The sequence below is a fragment of the Ahaetulla prasina genome, chromosome 2 (genome assembly GCF_028640845.1).
Source record: "Ahaetulla prasina isolate Xishuangbanna chromosome 2, ASM2864084v1, whole genome shotgun sequence".
Classification (NCBI taxonomy): domain Eukaryota; kingdom Metazoa; phylum Chordata; class Lepidosauria; order Squamata; family Colubridae; genus Ahaetulla; species Ahaetulla prasina.
This window is the reverse complement of record NC_080540.1, coordinates 125442830-125456342: the sequence shown is the minus strand read 5'-3', so window position 1 is coordinate 125456342 and position 13513 is coordinate 125442830. Positions and strand designations below refer to the sequence as shown.

General features: G+C 36.9%; 1 protein-coding gene across 5 annotated transcripts in view; it reads right to left on the bottom strand.

Annotated features, from left to right (window-relative positions):
• Positions 1–1466: 1466 nt before the first annotated feature.
• The window catches only part of GAS7 (growth arrest specific 7), a 173491-nt gene continuing 161444 nt past the window's right edge, over positions 1467–13513 (bottom strand). For all 5 annotated transcript variants that reach the window (XM_058173192.1, XM_058173196.1, XM_058173194.1 and 2 more), the window contains exon 14: positions 1467–13434. In XM_058173192.1, the coding sequence (XP_058029175.1) occupies positions 13321–13434 (114 nt within the window). In that variant the 3' untranslated portion in view covers positions 1467–13320. The remainder of the gene's footprint in view (positions 13435–13513) is intronic.

Genomic DNA, 13513 nt, shown 5'->3' with positions numbered 1-13513 from the left:
TAAGTATGAGTCCTAAATTAAGGACTTATTTCTTCAAGGAGAATACAATGCCATCCAGAGTTAATTTAGGGACTACCAGAGAATCTGCTGACACCACTCCGTCTTATGGTGATTCGGTTATAGTCTATTTTATCACATCCAGATTTTTTACTGGTGAGGCCACAACATCCATATTTTTTGAATAGTACAAGATGGAGATATATAACTGGGTATCATCTACATATTGATGATACCTCACTCCAAACCAATGAATGAGCTTTCAATTAGACCTATATAAATGTTAAATATGGGAAACAGTACTGTGCTTTGTACTGTGCACCCAGTAGTGAACTAACAATGGACTCAACCATTCCTTCCCCACTAAAATCACCTGGAACAGCCCACTTAGGAAAGAGAAGTATCGAAAAACAGTGACCCATAACTCCCTATCCTTGCAAGTTCTCAAGAAAAATATCCTTGTTGATGGTATCCAACACCACTGTGTGGACTGGGTGAGAAAAAGTTGTCATTAATATTGAATAGAAAAATGTCCTCTTTCAGTAGAGGCATACCACCACTGTCTTCTTCACCATTCCTCTAAAAAAGGAATTAATCCTCTCCTGAACCCTCCCACCCAGAGCTGCCTGAAGGAGCCAAATAGGGTAACAATGATGAATGGCCAAGATTGTGCTGCAGAAAACTCCATTTAATCAGTTTCTATAAGCAGGAGTCCTAATTACTCCTTTTGATTCTTCCTATGTGAAATCAAGATCTGAACAAATGTGAATTATTTATTAGTGAAATATTTAGCAAGCGTGTCATAGCAACCTAAAGGAAGGTCTTCCAGCCCACTTTCCCCACAGAGATACAGGTCATTAATAATAGAATGTCATTCTACTGATGGCGATAAAGATGGAGGAGTCATAATTTCTTGCCACCATTACTATTTTCGGTGGATTGTGCCTAAGGGTATATGGAAGAAGATGCTCATATACACTGCCTAGAAGTCCTGCAGAAAGAGGACATATTTAATACTGGACATAAACCAGTATTATCAAGGCAACTGGGAAATGAGCAGACAATCCAGAGGCACAGTCCATGAGGCCTGACCAGGGCATGTAATATCATTTACTTCTATGTAGAACACAAAAAATTAGTAACTTATAAAAGGAGACCATTAAGTCAACCATAGTGAGTAGACAAGACTCTGTCACTGAAATCCAAATACTTTGCTTTGCATTACTGTAAACTGGTAAATTGGCTTCCTTTGTGCTTTACCATCATCCCTAAAAATGGTCAATAAAAGTAGTATTGCAGTTACCTCTCTAAGATATTAGTTTCAAAAAGGTTCCATGAATTCATATATTGTTTCTTTATATGGCCTATATATTATACTCTGATGCGTCACCTTTGGATGAGTTTGACATTGTAAAATGTGTTGTAGAAAGAGTGTTTGTAAGTTAAAAAAATAATAATTCGGGACTTAATTTAATGGACTGTACAGTTTATTTTACATGAGATGAGACAAAGCTTTTCAACTGCATAATACAAATTTGCTAAAATAGGAAGAAAATACAAAGTTTATGGAAATGTTTGTACATAAAACAATTTTTTATAGCAAATACTTTCAACATTTAAAGGATAGATCTTTAGCTGGGGTAAATCAGTGCAACTCCATTGACATTAACACACAGGAGACATACCTGAACCAACAAAGTTTCCCTTGAATCTTAACAAGCATTTACCTCTTCAGCCACAGTATTTTAATGATACAATTGCATGGGACAAAAAGCCATATAACAGTGTTCACAATGATTAAAGACTCATTGCTATTATTAATACAGAGGGCTTACAGTAGAATTAGGTTTCTATATGCCAAAAATCAGCAGTAAAGTATTATGAAACTCAAAGCCATTACCGCTGGCAAAAGACATATTTTATTGTAAAAAATTAGAAAGTGTTTAGTAAAAGGGTATAGAATAAAAATACCAGGTGTGCAATGCCATTTTATTTTATTTTGTTATAAAAATCTGCCTTGGAGGAGAGTTGGTGGCTGGCCAAATCTATCCTCCCAAGCTAATATATTTGAAAAACAATTATTTGGGATAATGAAAATGAATACATTATCCGAATTTTTTTTTACCTATAGCTTGTGTTAAGTCTAAAACATTTGGAAATACAAGTATGAGTAAAACGAACTGTTCTGATATCAAGGATATACTGCAAATTTAGATAATTTAGAGAAAAGCAATGAAAAATAGATTCTCATGAAAATTAGTTTCAGAAATGAATAAAGTTTTTATCTGCCCTATTTCAAAAGCAATGGACACATATTAAGCATGATGATGGTTCCTATGAACACTTAAATGGAAATGTTTACTGCCTAGGAGTAGTAAATGTATATAGGGTTTAGGTTTTGCTAATTGTAATCGGTTATAAATTCATCTTGCTAAGTTTTTGATTGCAACCATTTTCACTTGCTTGTTCGGCAACCAATGTTATTGCTACTACATAGGAATGACTACTACTAAGTACTCTAACATTGAAGATGGTCTCTTTTTTTTCTAGATTTGATCTAATATGTTTTAGGTTCAAAAGATCATTCATAGCATAACAAAGACCTATGTTCCTTTATAAATTCAAAAAAATATAATATAATTGATTCAAACCATCTTCCATAAACATTTATTTGAAAAAAAACCAACCAGGTAATAAGCAGAATCATTTGTAAACAGCATCTGTTTGGATCTAAGATCACCAAGCCTGGAGTTTGCTGGTTAAGCATGATATGTACCAGTTGTAAAAAAAATGCCAAAATTTACACGTAATACTTTATTATTGTTAAATCTGTAATAAAAAATGTTCTATTAAAATTCGCAAAGTGGATTTTTACCTCACAAGTGCAAATTCTCTAAAGTCTCTAGTTATAATCCCATTCATCTATATTCAGGAAAATATAATAGAACATGTTTCTGCACTGACATGAACAGGACTGAAACAAATCATTTTAAAACATCATAATTGGCACCTGAATTTTAGCAAAAAACCAATATTTGACTCTATTATAAGAGTATGTCAAGATCAATGCAATCACATATCATAACGTGCTAATCTATTTTTGTTTTAATCAGGCTTCTTTTTTTAAAAACACACACACGCACAAGTTCACACATAGTATTATATTTTTATATATATAAAAATAAAAAGCATATTTTTAAACCACAAAAAATGGGCGCTTGGAACACCTAAGCCAAATTAAAAAAATGACATTAAAGCTTAGTGCAGAGGTGACAATTTCTAAAAGTTCAGGAGCCACAATTCAGGTTAGAGGTTGAAATATTTTGGTCTGTTTTGGGCTTGTGTGTCTATTTAATGACCAGAGAGCCTTGGAAAGCAACCACTACCATTCCTAATCTTAAATCTCTCCCAAACAAGAAAAATAACCCAAAGAATCACAATGAAATTTGGTTACATTGCTACTCAATTTTAATGATACGCTAAGATTACCACTTGGGCTCCTTAGCATTTCATGGTGATAAAATTTCATTTTATCTCAATTTCATTTTAAATTGTATTTTATCCAATTCCATTTTAAATTGTTTTTATCAGATTTTAGTAATGATTTGTGTCTGGAATTTTGCACTTTGATAAGGGCTAATCAATAAAGTAAAGTAAAGTGTGAAGGAGATCAAGGTCTGCAGGTTATCTAATCTCGGTTGGTGTAATATATAAAGTTGATGAGAAATTATTGTGCATTGTCCATCAACAGATTTAGCAAGCAAATCATGGTACATGAATAGAGAATGCATTTCAGCACTTGTCTAGCTAGAGGGTTGAAAAGATGCCACCCACCATCCCAAAAAACCAAAATTAAATACTTTTGAGTATATATATATATATATATAATCAGAAAACTTCATTGTCTCAGAAACAGAAACCTATAAGATCCCTGCATTGGAAAATATCAAACTAGCAAGGATATACTACTCTTCTTTTATAGCTATTATTGCCATGCCTTGTTCTTCAGGAAATGATACTGGCAAACTGCCAAGACATCTTTGAAGATGTTTCACATCTATTTTGGGTTACAAACATTTTTTGTTGACATATTTAGCTGAAAAGCAAATGAAAGTTACAGAAACTGTAAGCAAGAAAATCCATATAGCATTGGCAACATTAGATGCCATGTGGTAGTGCCACCTCCTGGTACAATATATAGTGTGCAAGACTACACTTAATAGCAAATGTCCATCATGTTGCTAAGAATGATTGGAGAGCATTGTGCAAGTTATCCATGATTTGTTTCAAATGGTCAGTTCAATCTGAATCATCAATTCAATTTAACTTTGCACAAAACCCCAGGGAACTCTAGAACTGATCCCAAAGCAATTGAAACTGAACTGAATCCTACAATTCAAAGAATGATTAAATCCAATTCCCACCTAAGCTTCATATAGCTCTTCTTTTCTTTTCCTGTGAATGCTATGTCTCTGAAGTTTAAAATCTATTTTGATCAATGCCAGGGCCAAAAAATCATCTCTTTGGGCTTATCTCAATATATTTAGCTATTTTTCCAGCTGCTTTCAGCAGAAATAACACCCATAATAATTCTTTGCTATGCTTTGACAATACATTAGTAAAGCAAAGAATATCTTACTGGTGGACAGAAAAAAAATTCAAGGTATTGGACTACATAAAATTTATTTATTTACACTATTCACATATCCTTATCCACATTATCTACATAAGCACTGGTATTAACGTTCATAACTATACTTCTAAATTATCCCAATAGATACTTCTTTTCTTCCGGTGGCTCTGGAAACTATGCTTCTGAACAGCAAGTTAAAAATCTTTAATGAAATGTTGTCACCAAACTATTAACTCCAAGTTTCTTTGAAAGAAGCTATAGCTTTTCAATGGATAAATCTTGTAAATATACATGGTGTGTAGAAATTTCCATCAAAATACTTGAAGTGCAAGTTTTTAATCCCGTTTTTTATATGAGAAAATTGTCTTTAACTAAATGTTCATCCTGCTGTCAGAAGAAAAGCACAACAGCATTCCAGATGATCCCATTTCATCTGTCTATTTAGAGGCATATGATGCAATGTTTAAGTAACTATTAAAAATACTTCAAGTAGCTTTCTTAAGTCAGGGACACTATAATACTGATTGAAAATTGAAAGAATGGGTTCAAATCAGGGGTGAAATCCAGCAGGTTCTGGAGAACTGGTAGTGGAAATTTTGAGCAGTTCGGAGAACTGGCAAATACTATCTCTGGCTGGCCCCAGGGGTGGGATGGGAATGGAAATTTTGCAATATCCTTCCCCTGCCACACCCACCAAGCCACGCCCCCAGAACCAGTTGTTGTGACCCATCAGCAGCCTACAGAGCTGTCGGCGGAATCGGACTGCGATCAGCCTGTTCCTAACGCCCGCAGAAGAGCTGCCAGAAGGCAGGAGCAGCTCAAGCAGAGAGGTCACCTCGGGAGTAGGGCCAAGAGATGATTGGCCCGTCCCATAAGGTTTAAAAGGAGATCAGCACCGATGTCTCAGTTTGCCGGAAAGCAATGTTGCAGCTGCGCTCTTTGCTCTGTTCTCTGCTCTGGACATTTATCAGAAAGGACCTTGGCAGTTATCCAAACTGAACTCAGGTTTGTGATAACTGAAGAACGTTTGTTTGTTGGTGAAGCCTTTGTTTTGTTTTGAGTTACCCGGCGCTGGAATAAATTAATTCTCAGCTGTTTGAATGAAGTGTATTTTTACTAAGGACTGTGTTTATTGCTACCTGCTTGGGTCTGGGTCACACCACCAGTAGTTAAAAGATTTGGATTTCACAACTGGTTCAAATCAATGTTTCAGTGGAGACACAAATTCCTTTAGAAATTGAAAAAAAACAACTCTAACTGCCACTGGAATTACAATCAGTACACCTCAGGAAGGGGTTTCCACTGTGGCCATCAGTGACTTGCTTTGTACAACATGCCCCATATTTGAGTGGTAACAAATCAGAGGCATCAAAACACATATTGTTGATTCTTTGAGAACATGGCCATTAATAGTCTAAACATCTATTTTCTAAATTTCAAATATTTGTGAATAAATCTATGAGGGGAAAAAAGGATCAGAAGGTATCCTAATAATGGTTTCTCTCAAAAATAACCTTAGAACAATTGTTATAATCTTGAATGTGATAGTGGCTATTTCTGAATATGAAGAGGAAAATCTGAACAAAACAGAGCAAGTAATACAGATTTGTCATTCCAATTCCCGCAAAAAGAGGAAATACTGTACGGAAAAGCTAATCCAACTATTTACTGATTGACACATATCTCCCATTTATTTACTAAACATTTTCTTTTAATCAATCTGATATTTAAATAGCTCAATCCAAACTCCTTCATGGGTTAATTGCTTGGGATATTTTTCTCTTGTGTTATCTACCGAATGACTTAAAAAAAATTCATCTGGCTATTCTGAGACAATGGTCTTGTCTGTCACTTTCCCTTTCTTTCAATTTTCTTGAAAGATGGAAACTTAAAGCTGTTTTTATGATGGCCTTTCTCTGCCACTTTCACATCCAACCCTGGGTTAGTAACAGAATGGAGACTCACCACGCCAGCAGAAAGCAACTGTGATGGTAGTTGACTACAGTGCCCATCAAAATCTGCATGTTCTTTGATGGCAATCAGTAGTTGGTTTTACCTTGCCATTCCTCCCTAGGCCTGGGCTAAATAGAGCAGAAATTTTTGCTGCATGCAGGAAAACCTGACAGAAGAAAATGTCCTTTGGTAAGATTTAAGAATCTTAACAAGAATCTTCATCCCTGCTGCAGGGGATGAGGGAAAAGAGAGAGATGTGCATAGAATTTGAACTTTTTCATACCTTTATTAGCCTGGGAGGACAATGCCTTAAAAGCATTGGAGGTTCTGAGTGCCTCCAAAGGTGTGCAACTTACAGCTGGAATTTCAGCATGCTGTGTCATTAATTTAACAACAACACTGTTGCTTTTTCCTTCCTTATGAACCATAAATATTGCTCTCTTAAAGATGTGTTCAATTCCGATACAGGAGAATGTAATTCTGAAGAGCAGGTAGGGTTGCACTAAGAAAAGGGAAATCTACTTGCTTAGGCTTTCTACCTGTATTAAAACAGAAATAATTTAAAGAAACTTATAAACAGAGCAGGGGTCCCCAACCTTGGCAACTTCCAAGACTTGTAGACTTCAACTCAACTTCAACTTCAGCAAAGCTGGCTGAGGAACTCTGGGAGTTGAAGTCTACAAGTCTTAAAGTTGCCAAGCTTGGAGACCCCTGAAATAGAGAAACCATACCTATTTTTGACCTTTCTTCACTGAATTCAGGATCGGAAATTCAGTATTAAATCTGCCCAGCCCCATTCACAAGAGAGACATAATATTAAAGTAAGAAAAGCAGGTGTATTGTTATATTATAAAGTTCACAAGAGAACAGAACCGAGATTACATAGCAGAGGATTTGCTGTGGTCAGTAGATTTGCTATGGAAGAACCAAACTAACTGTGTGCTCCAGATCTGATCTGTGACAAATCACACTGACAAGCATTGTGAACAAGCTAGATACTAACTAATCAGCAAAATAAAACAATAAGGATCAGCTTACTCATTGTGGGCAGATAATACAGGATGAAAATCCAAACAGAACCCAGAATACCACTTTCTATTCAGATACTACAAAATCTGTAAAGAACATTGTCATATATGAGGTGGTTTCTCAATTCTCTGAATGCCAATCCTTATATAAAATGCCACCATCTATTTTCAGGACAGGAGGAACAACAGATTCACGGGAGCCTCAAAGTTTGTAAAAGTGCAAAGATATTTATAGCAAAACTTTGGGAAGGAGCCCTCCAAATAGCTTAGTGAGAACAGACTATGTCCAGTGAACATGTAACATGATTGGACCAGTGGTGGGTTGATACTGGTTCGCCTGAACTGGGGTGAACCGGTAGTGGTGGCGGTGGGAGGCTCCGCCCACCTGCCCATCATCAAATATGATATGCGCATGTGCAGAAATGGTGCGCATGCGAGCGAACCGGTAGCAAAGGTAACTGAAACCCACCACTGGATTGGAAGGGTAAAAGAGTGGCATAGTCACAATATTAAATAAGAAGTCCTTCATACTACAACATTACATTGTTTATCTATGCTTGCATTCATCTCTAAGCCGACATGGAACTAAAAATATGCCAAATATTGCACTTCTATTTCAGTAATCCAAAGTGCTTCCTTTGGAAAAAAAATGCAATTCTCTCTTAATATTTTTCTCTCTAAAATACTTGATTAGAAAGAGAATTTCACAAAGCATTGCTATCTTGTGAATCCTGAAAGGAGAATAAATCAAATCTTGAGCATTGGGAATGTTTAAAGAATGGGAGCTATGCAATTAAGAGAGATTAAGCAGCTAGAAACCACATTAAACAAAATCAGGTTGTAAACGTCTGGCTAATCTGATGAACATCCAAGCTAAATATGAACGGATATAAACATTCCGAGAAGCAAAAGGCACAAAGTACACTTGAAAATCATCCCACAACTGTAAGTCATACCAAAATGTCATGTAACAGGAATGCAGTGAGTAAGATTTGCAAAGGAAAAATAAAACCCAATGGCAAATCCATTGCAATATAAAAGGGTAATAATAACAGGCACATTTAAAAGGCAGTGAGGTGTTGAACTTCAAAAACAGAAAAAGAGTCTCACAGGTCTGACATGCTAATCCTCTTCTCTCTCTGCGTCCCTAATATATGGGCTTTCGCATTCTACCTTTTGGAGTCAAGGAAGTCTAGATGTAGACATATCACCAGTCTAAAACACAAATCAGAAAGCAACTGAGCAGTGGAATGTTCCAAAGAGCAAAGCTTAAGAGAAAATATGCAGGTTTCACCCACAACTGCTTTCCATGGTGAAAGAAAACTTCAACAAGAACATTCAAGTGAGTTATATCTTGTCCTACAAAAAAGGAATGGAAAAAGTAGCACCAGTGTTTTTAAGGTTTTGGTTACTACCTTTAAAGCGCTCCATGGCTTGGGGCCTGGGTACTTACGGGACCGCCTACTGTTACCTCACGCTTCCCACCGACCCATACGCTCACACAGAGAGGGACTTCTCAGGGTGCCGTCCGCCAAGCAATGTCAGCTGGCGGCCCCCAGGGGAAGATCCTTCTCTATGGGGGCTCCTACCCTCTGGAACGAACTTCCCCCTGGCTTGCGCCAAGTGCCTGATCTTCGGACCTTTCGCCACGAGCTGAAAACGTATTTATTTACTCGCACGGGGCTGGCTTAAATTTTAAATTTTCAAATTTTAAATTTCTAGATGAATTTTAAGGGTTTTTAGATTTTAAATGTTTTAAATTTCGGCCAATTATTTAATAAGTTTTTTAATTTTGTTTTAATTGTAAATTGCTTGTGTTCTTATCTTTGGCTGTAAACCGCCCTGAGTCCTTCGGGAGAAGGGCGGTATAAAAATCTAATAAATAATAATAATAATAATAATTTGAGTCTGATGGGCCAAATAAATTTGAAAGCCCAATGGTTTTGAAGAAGCTGGCTAAAAGACTTCTACCAAGCTAAAACAAAGGGATTGGTGATTACTTTCCTTCAAATAACTACAGGTACTCCTCGATTTGCAACAGTTGATTTAGTGACCAATGAAAGTTACAATGGCACTGAAAAAAGTGACTTATGATCATTTTTCACACTTACGACAGTTGCAGCATCCCTATGTTCATGTGATCAAAATTCAGATGCTTGGCAACTGGTTCATATTTATAACGGCTGCCTTACTCTGTGGTCACGTGATCCCCTTTCGCAACATTCTGACAAGCAAAGTCAATGGGGAAGATTCACTTAACAACCATATTACTAACTTAACAGCTGCCGTGATTCACTTAACAAATGTGGCAAGAAAAGTCATAATATGGGCCAAAAACTCACTTAACAAATGTCTTGCTTAGCAATAGAAATTTTTGGCTCAGTTGTGGTCAGAGGTAGAGGATTGCCTGTAATGGATCCCAAATAACAGATGTTTTAAGTAGATCATCAACTGAGACTTTGCTCTCTCGCTATCACCCCATGGTTATGTTAATCATGGCCATACAGGAATAACTGCATGATTGCCATAAATTGCATGGACTGAGAGCATCTGAGCTTTGCATGACATGCTGAGGGCTGAACTCGAAAAGTACCGAGACTATGGTGACCTGAGGAATTTTAAGTAGTGAAATTAGCATTTTAAGCAATTGCAAGCTTACAACTCTCATGTTGGCCCTTAATAACTCAAATTCCCAAAAGACAGAGAAATGGTTCCAATCTTTTCACCCAAACCCTGCGGAGCATAAAAAGGAGTCTGGTGAACAATGTGTATTTTTCATCCTTCATATAAAATAATAATGTTTAAAAGACATGTAGAATTTGAAAGAAAACATAGATTAAGCTAGTCAGGAAAATACACTGTAGTATTTGAAATAATTAAAGCCAGAGACCTACGAATCTATTTACAAGCTTCTCAGGGGCGGGTTTCAGAATCCATCGCTACTGGTTCATTCATGGGCACGCGCGCACTTGTGCATACGCAGAAACGTCCGAATGGGTGGGTGGAGCCTCCCACCACCATTACCGGTTCGCCCGATCCAGGGCGAACCAGTAGCAACCCACCACTGAAGTTTTTGTAAAATTTTGGGAATTTTTCTGCAATCAAATTACATTTTGCCATCACCAATCACTGGAGCTTTCAGTGAAAAAAGAAACTAGAAAAGCAAAGTAATGGGTAAGATAATAATGAAAGATACAGAAAAAACAAAAAAAGAGACAATTGTTAGTTATAGAAAGCAGCAGATACACGAAAACCAAATGATCAGGCAGTGTTTTTACATTTACAATTAAGGTGCTTTGACTATTTTTTTATCTAAAAAAATAAGATGGATATTTTAAATTAAGTCAGATTTAAAATGGAATCTTAAAATATAATTTGGAAAGAGCAACTTTTGTAATATGCTACAAGCAGTTTGCTTGATGATCGTGAAGAAAGTTAGAGTGGAATGTACAAAGAATTGCAGTCCATTTTATCAAAAGAACATATAGTTAAACAGTATCAAGTATGGAAAACAGAAAAAGCCCAGGAATTAATGGGCAACAACTAAAGGAAGTTCTGAAAACAGTCAGTTAGAGAAAGGTTGCAAGGAATAATGAAATATCACAAGCTTCAAAACAGGAAAGGAACTGAATAGATGCCTTAGAAATTCTTTTTATATTGTTTTTGATCCAGGCCTTAATGTACTCACACATACCAGCAGGATAAATTGTACTTTTTTGCAAATCTCGACAGTCAGTTTCTTGGGAAAAAGACAAAATATATATTTTTATTATAAACCTGTGATGCCTTTGGAGATGAAAAAAGAGATTTTGTTGATAATAGAAAACAAGCCGAAGGGAAAGGGAAAAGAATCAATCAAATGAGGGCACATTTGAGTGGTAATTCACAGGAATAGCTTGTGTGCCAGTTTTCTTCATACTGTATTTATTAATGTAAGCATCAAATAATCCAGCAAAAACAATGCCATCTCTTACCCCAAATTTCCTCCTATATGCTTTTAAATTTAAGAGGCTCAAGTTATCTATATTACATTTCTGTAGTTAAAGTTAAAACCATTACTTTGAAAACAGAAAGGACAAGAGCTATAGTGCTGATGGAAAGTCTGGTCGAAAAACTGACAAATGCATTCCAGGAAAAAAAAAATTAAGAAATAAAGAAATGAATAGTAGATGTTTGTGACACATGTTCAAACAAAATACTTGGCAGTACAAAAAAAATTAAAGCTCTGATACTTGAAGCAAATATTTGTCCTGTACAAACACCATTGCAAGACAAATGAAAAAAGGAGGGGAACAAAGAACATGGTGGTTTTTCCCCAACGGTTTCTGAAATAAAGGAGCTCAGGATCAATTGATAAGGCCTTGTAGTACCATCATAAATAGCTGCACTTCTGAAAATATCTAGCTGTATAATGCATCTTTGGCTGGATTCATATAGTCACATCTTAACTCACTTGTGCTGATTTTTGACCATCTGATAGTTTTATAATGAGACTTAATATGGCCTGAACTCTGTTATAAAATAAAACACTTTTTAAAAAAATAGCTGCCAGAGTGTGGGAACTCAAGAGCCAAAGGCTTGCAAAATCTCCCCCCACCCCCCGTACCCAAATTTCACTTGAATTTTGCTGTGTCATCAATGCAGGGATCTCTGTGACATGAGCCACAAAATTGGAAATCAGGGAAGACATATTGGCAGAGGCAAGATCCTACACTCTAAATAACCTAACACTCATGTAGGTTATTTTGCAGGTTGCGATTCACTTTGAATTTGGTTTCTTGCACTCTTCCAAAGACTCTTGAAGCACACATGACAAGAGGCAACTGTGTCTTGAAAGTGCTCTTTTTCTATTGGAGGGGGGGTGGTTTCAATGGTTCCAATTCTCTGATCATTTCTGCAGATCCTGGAGAAGTCAAAAGATCACAAGTAGCTTGAGGATTGCAGCCAGTTAAGTACCTGAGACAGTATAAAAGGGGGCCAACCCAAGCGTTTTTCTTTGGGTGACATTGTCTCCTGACCCACAGCCTCCTTTTCTTTACTCAAAAAAGCCTTTTCACTGTAGCCTTGCAATAGTATTTGCAGTTATAGGAGACAATGGTCATTAAAACATAACACTCTACACAGATATTATCCTCACAACATCCCTGTGAGGTAGGTAAGCATTATGAACTCCATTTCATAAAGTGTAGGTGGGAGAGGAGGTGGGAGGGGGGACTTTAAAACCACCTCCCCAATCCCACCTAATTCAGTGGGGAAAGTTCAGGAGGATCTCCCTGCTTCCAGAATCACATTCAAACTCATCCGTCCATAGGTTTGGCACAGCCTTATTTGTGTCTTAACATTACAGTACAAAACAGAGCATCATGCAAGGGGAGTAGCACAAAATAGATAACCACAGAATAGCAAGATTCTTTTTGTACCAGCAAACAGACCCAGCCATTGATCATGGGAGCTGCACGTGCTTGGCTGCTAGGAGCCAGTTTCAAAAAGAAGGAAAAAGAGTAGCTTCTCAACCCTGGAATGTTGGATGTTTAAGGCATAGCACTATAGGAATGGAATAATGATCAAACATGACAGAAATAGTCCCTACAGACAATAATAAATAGATACGGAAGCTGACAGTGGAACCTCTCTCCTGTTCCTCCTCTTGAAGCTGTATGGAAATCCCTCGAACTGGGTGGACTCAAAAGCCCACCTGGTCACGGAAGTCTATATCTCCATATCCACAGGTCTGATGTTACCGGTTTTGTGTTCTTTTACCCACAGTTCTCTGTCTTTGGCTGGATCCACTTTCTGAAGCAACTGATCCACAGGTTCCACTGTCTGAAAAACACAAGGGCCACACGCCATTGTTTTCCAATATCTACAAATGAATACCTGGTAGACAGTTAAGAATATAGTA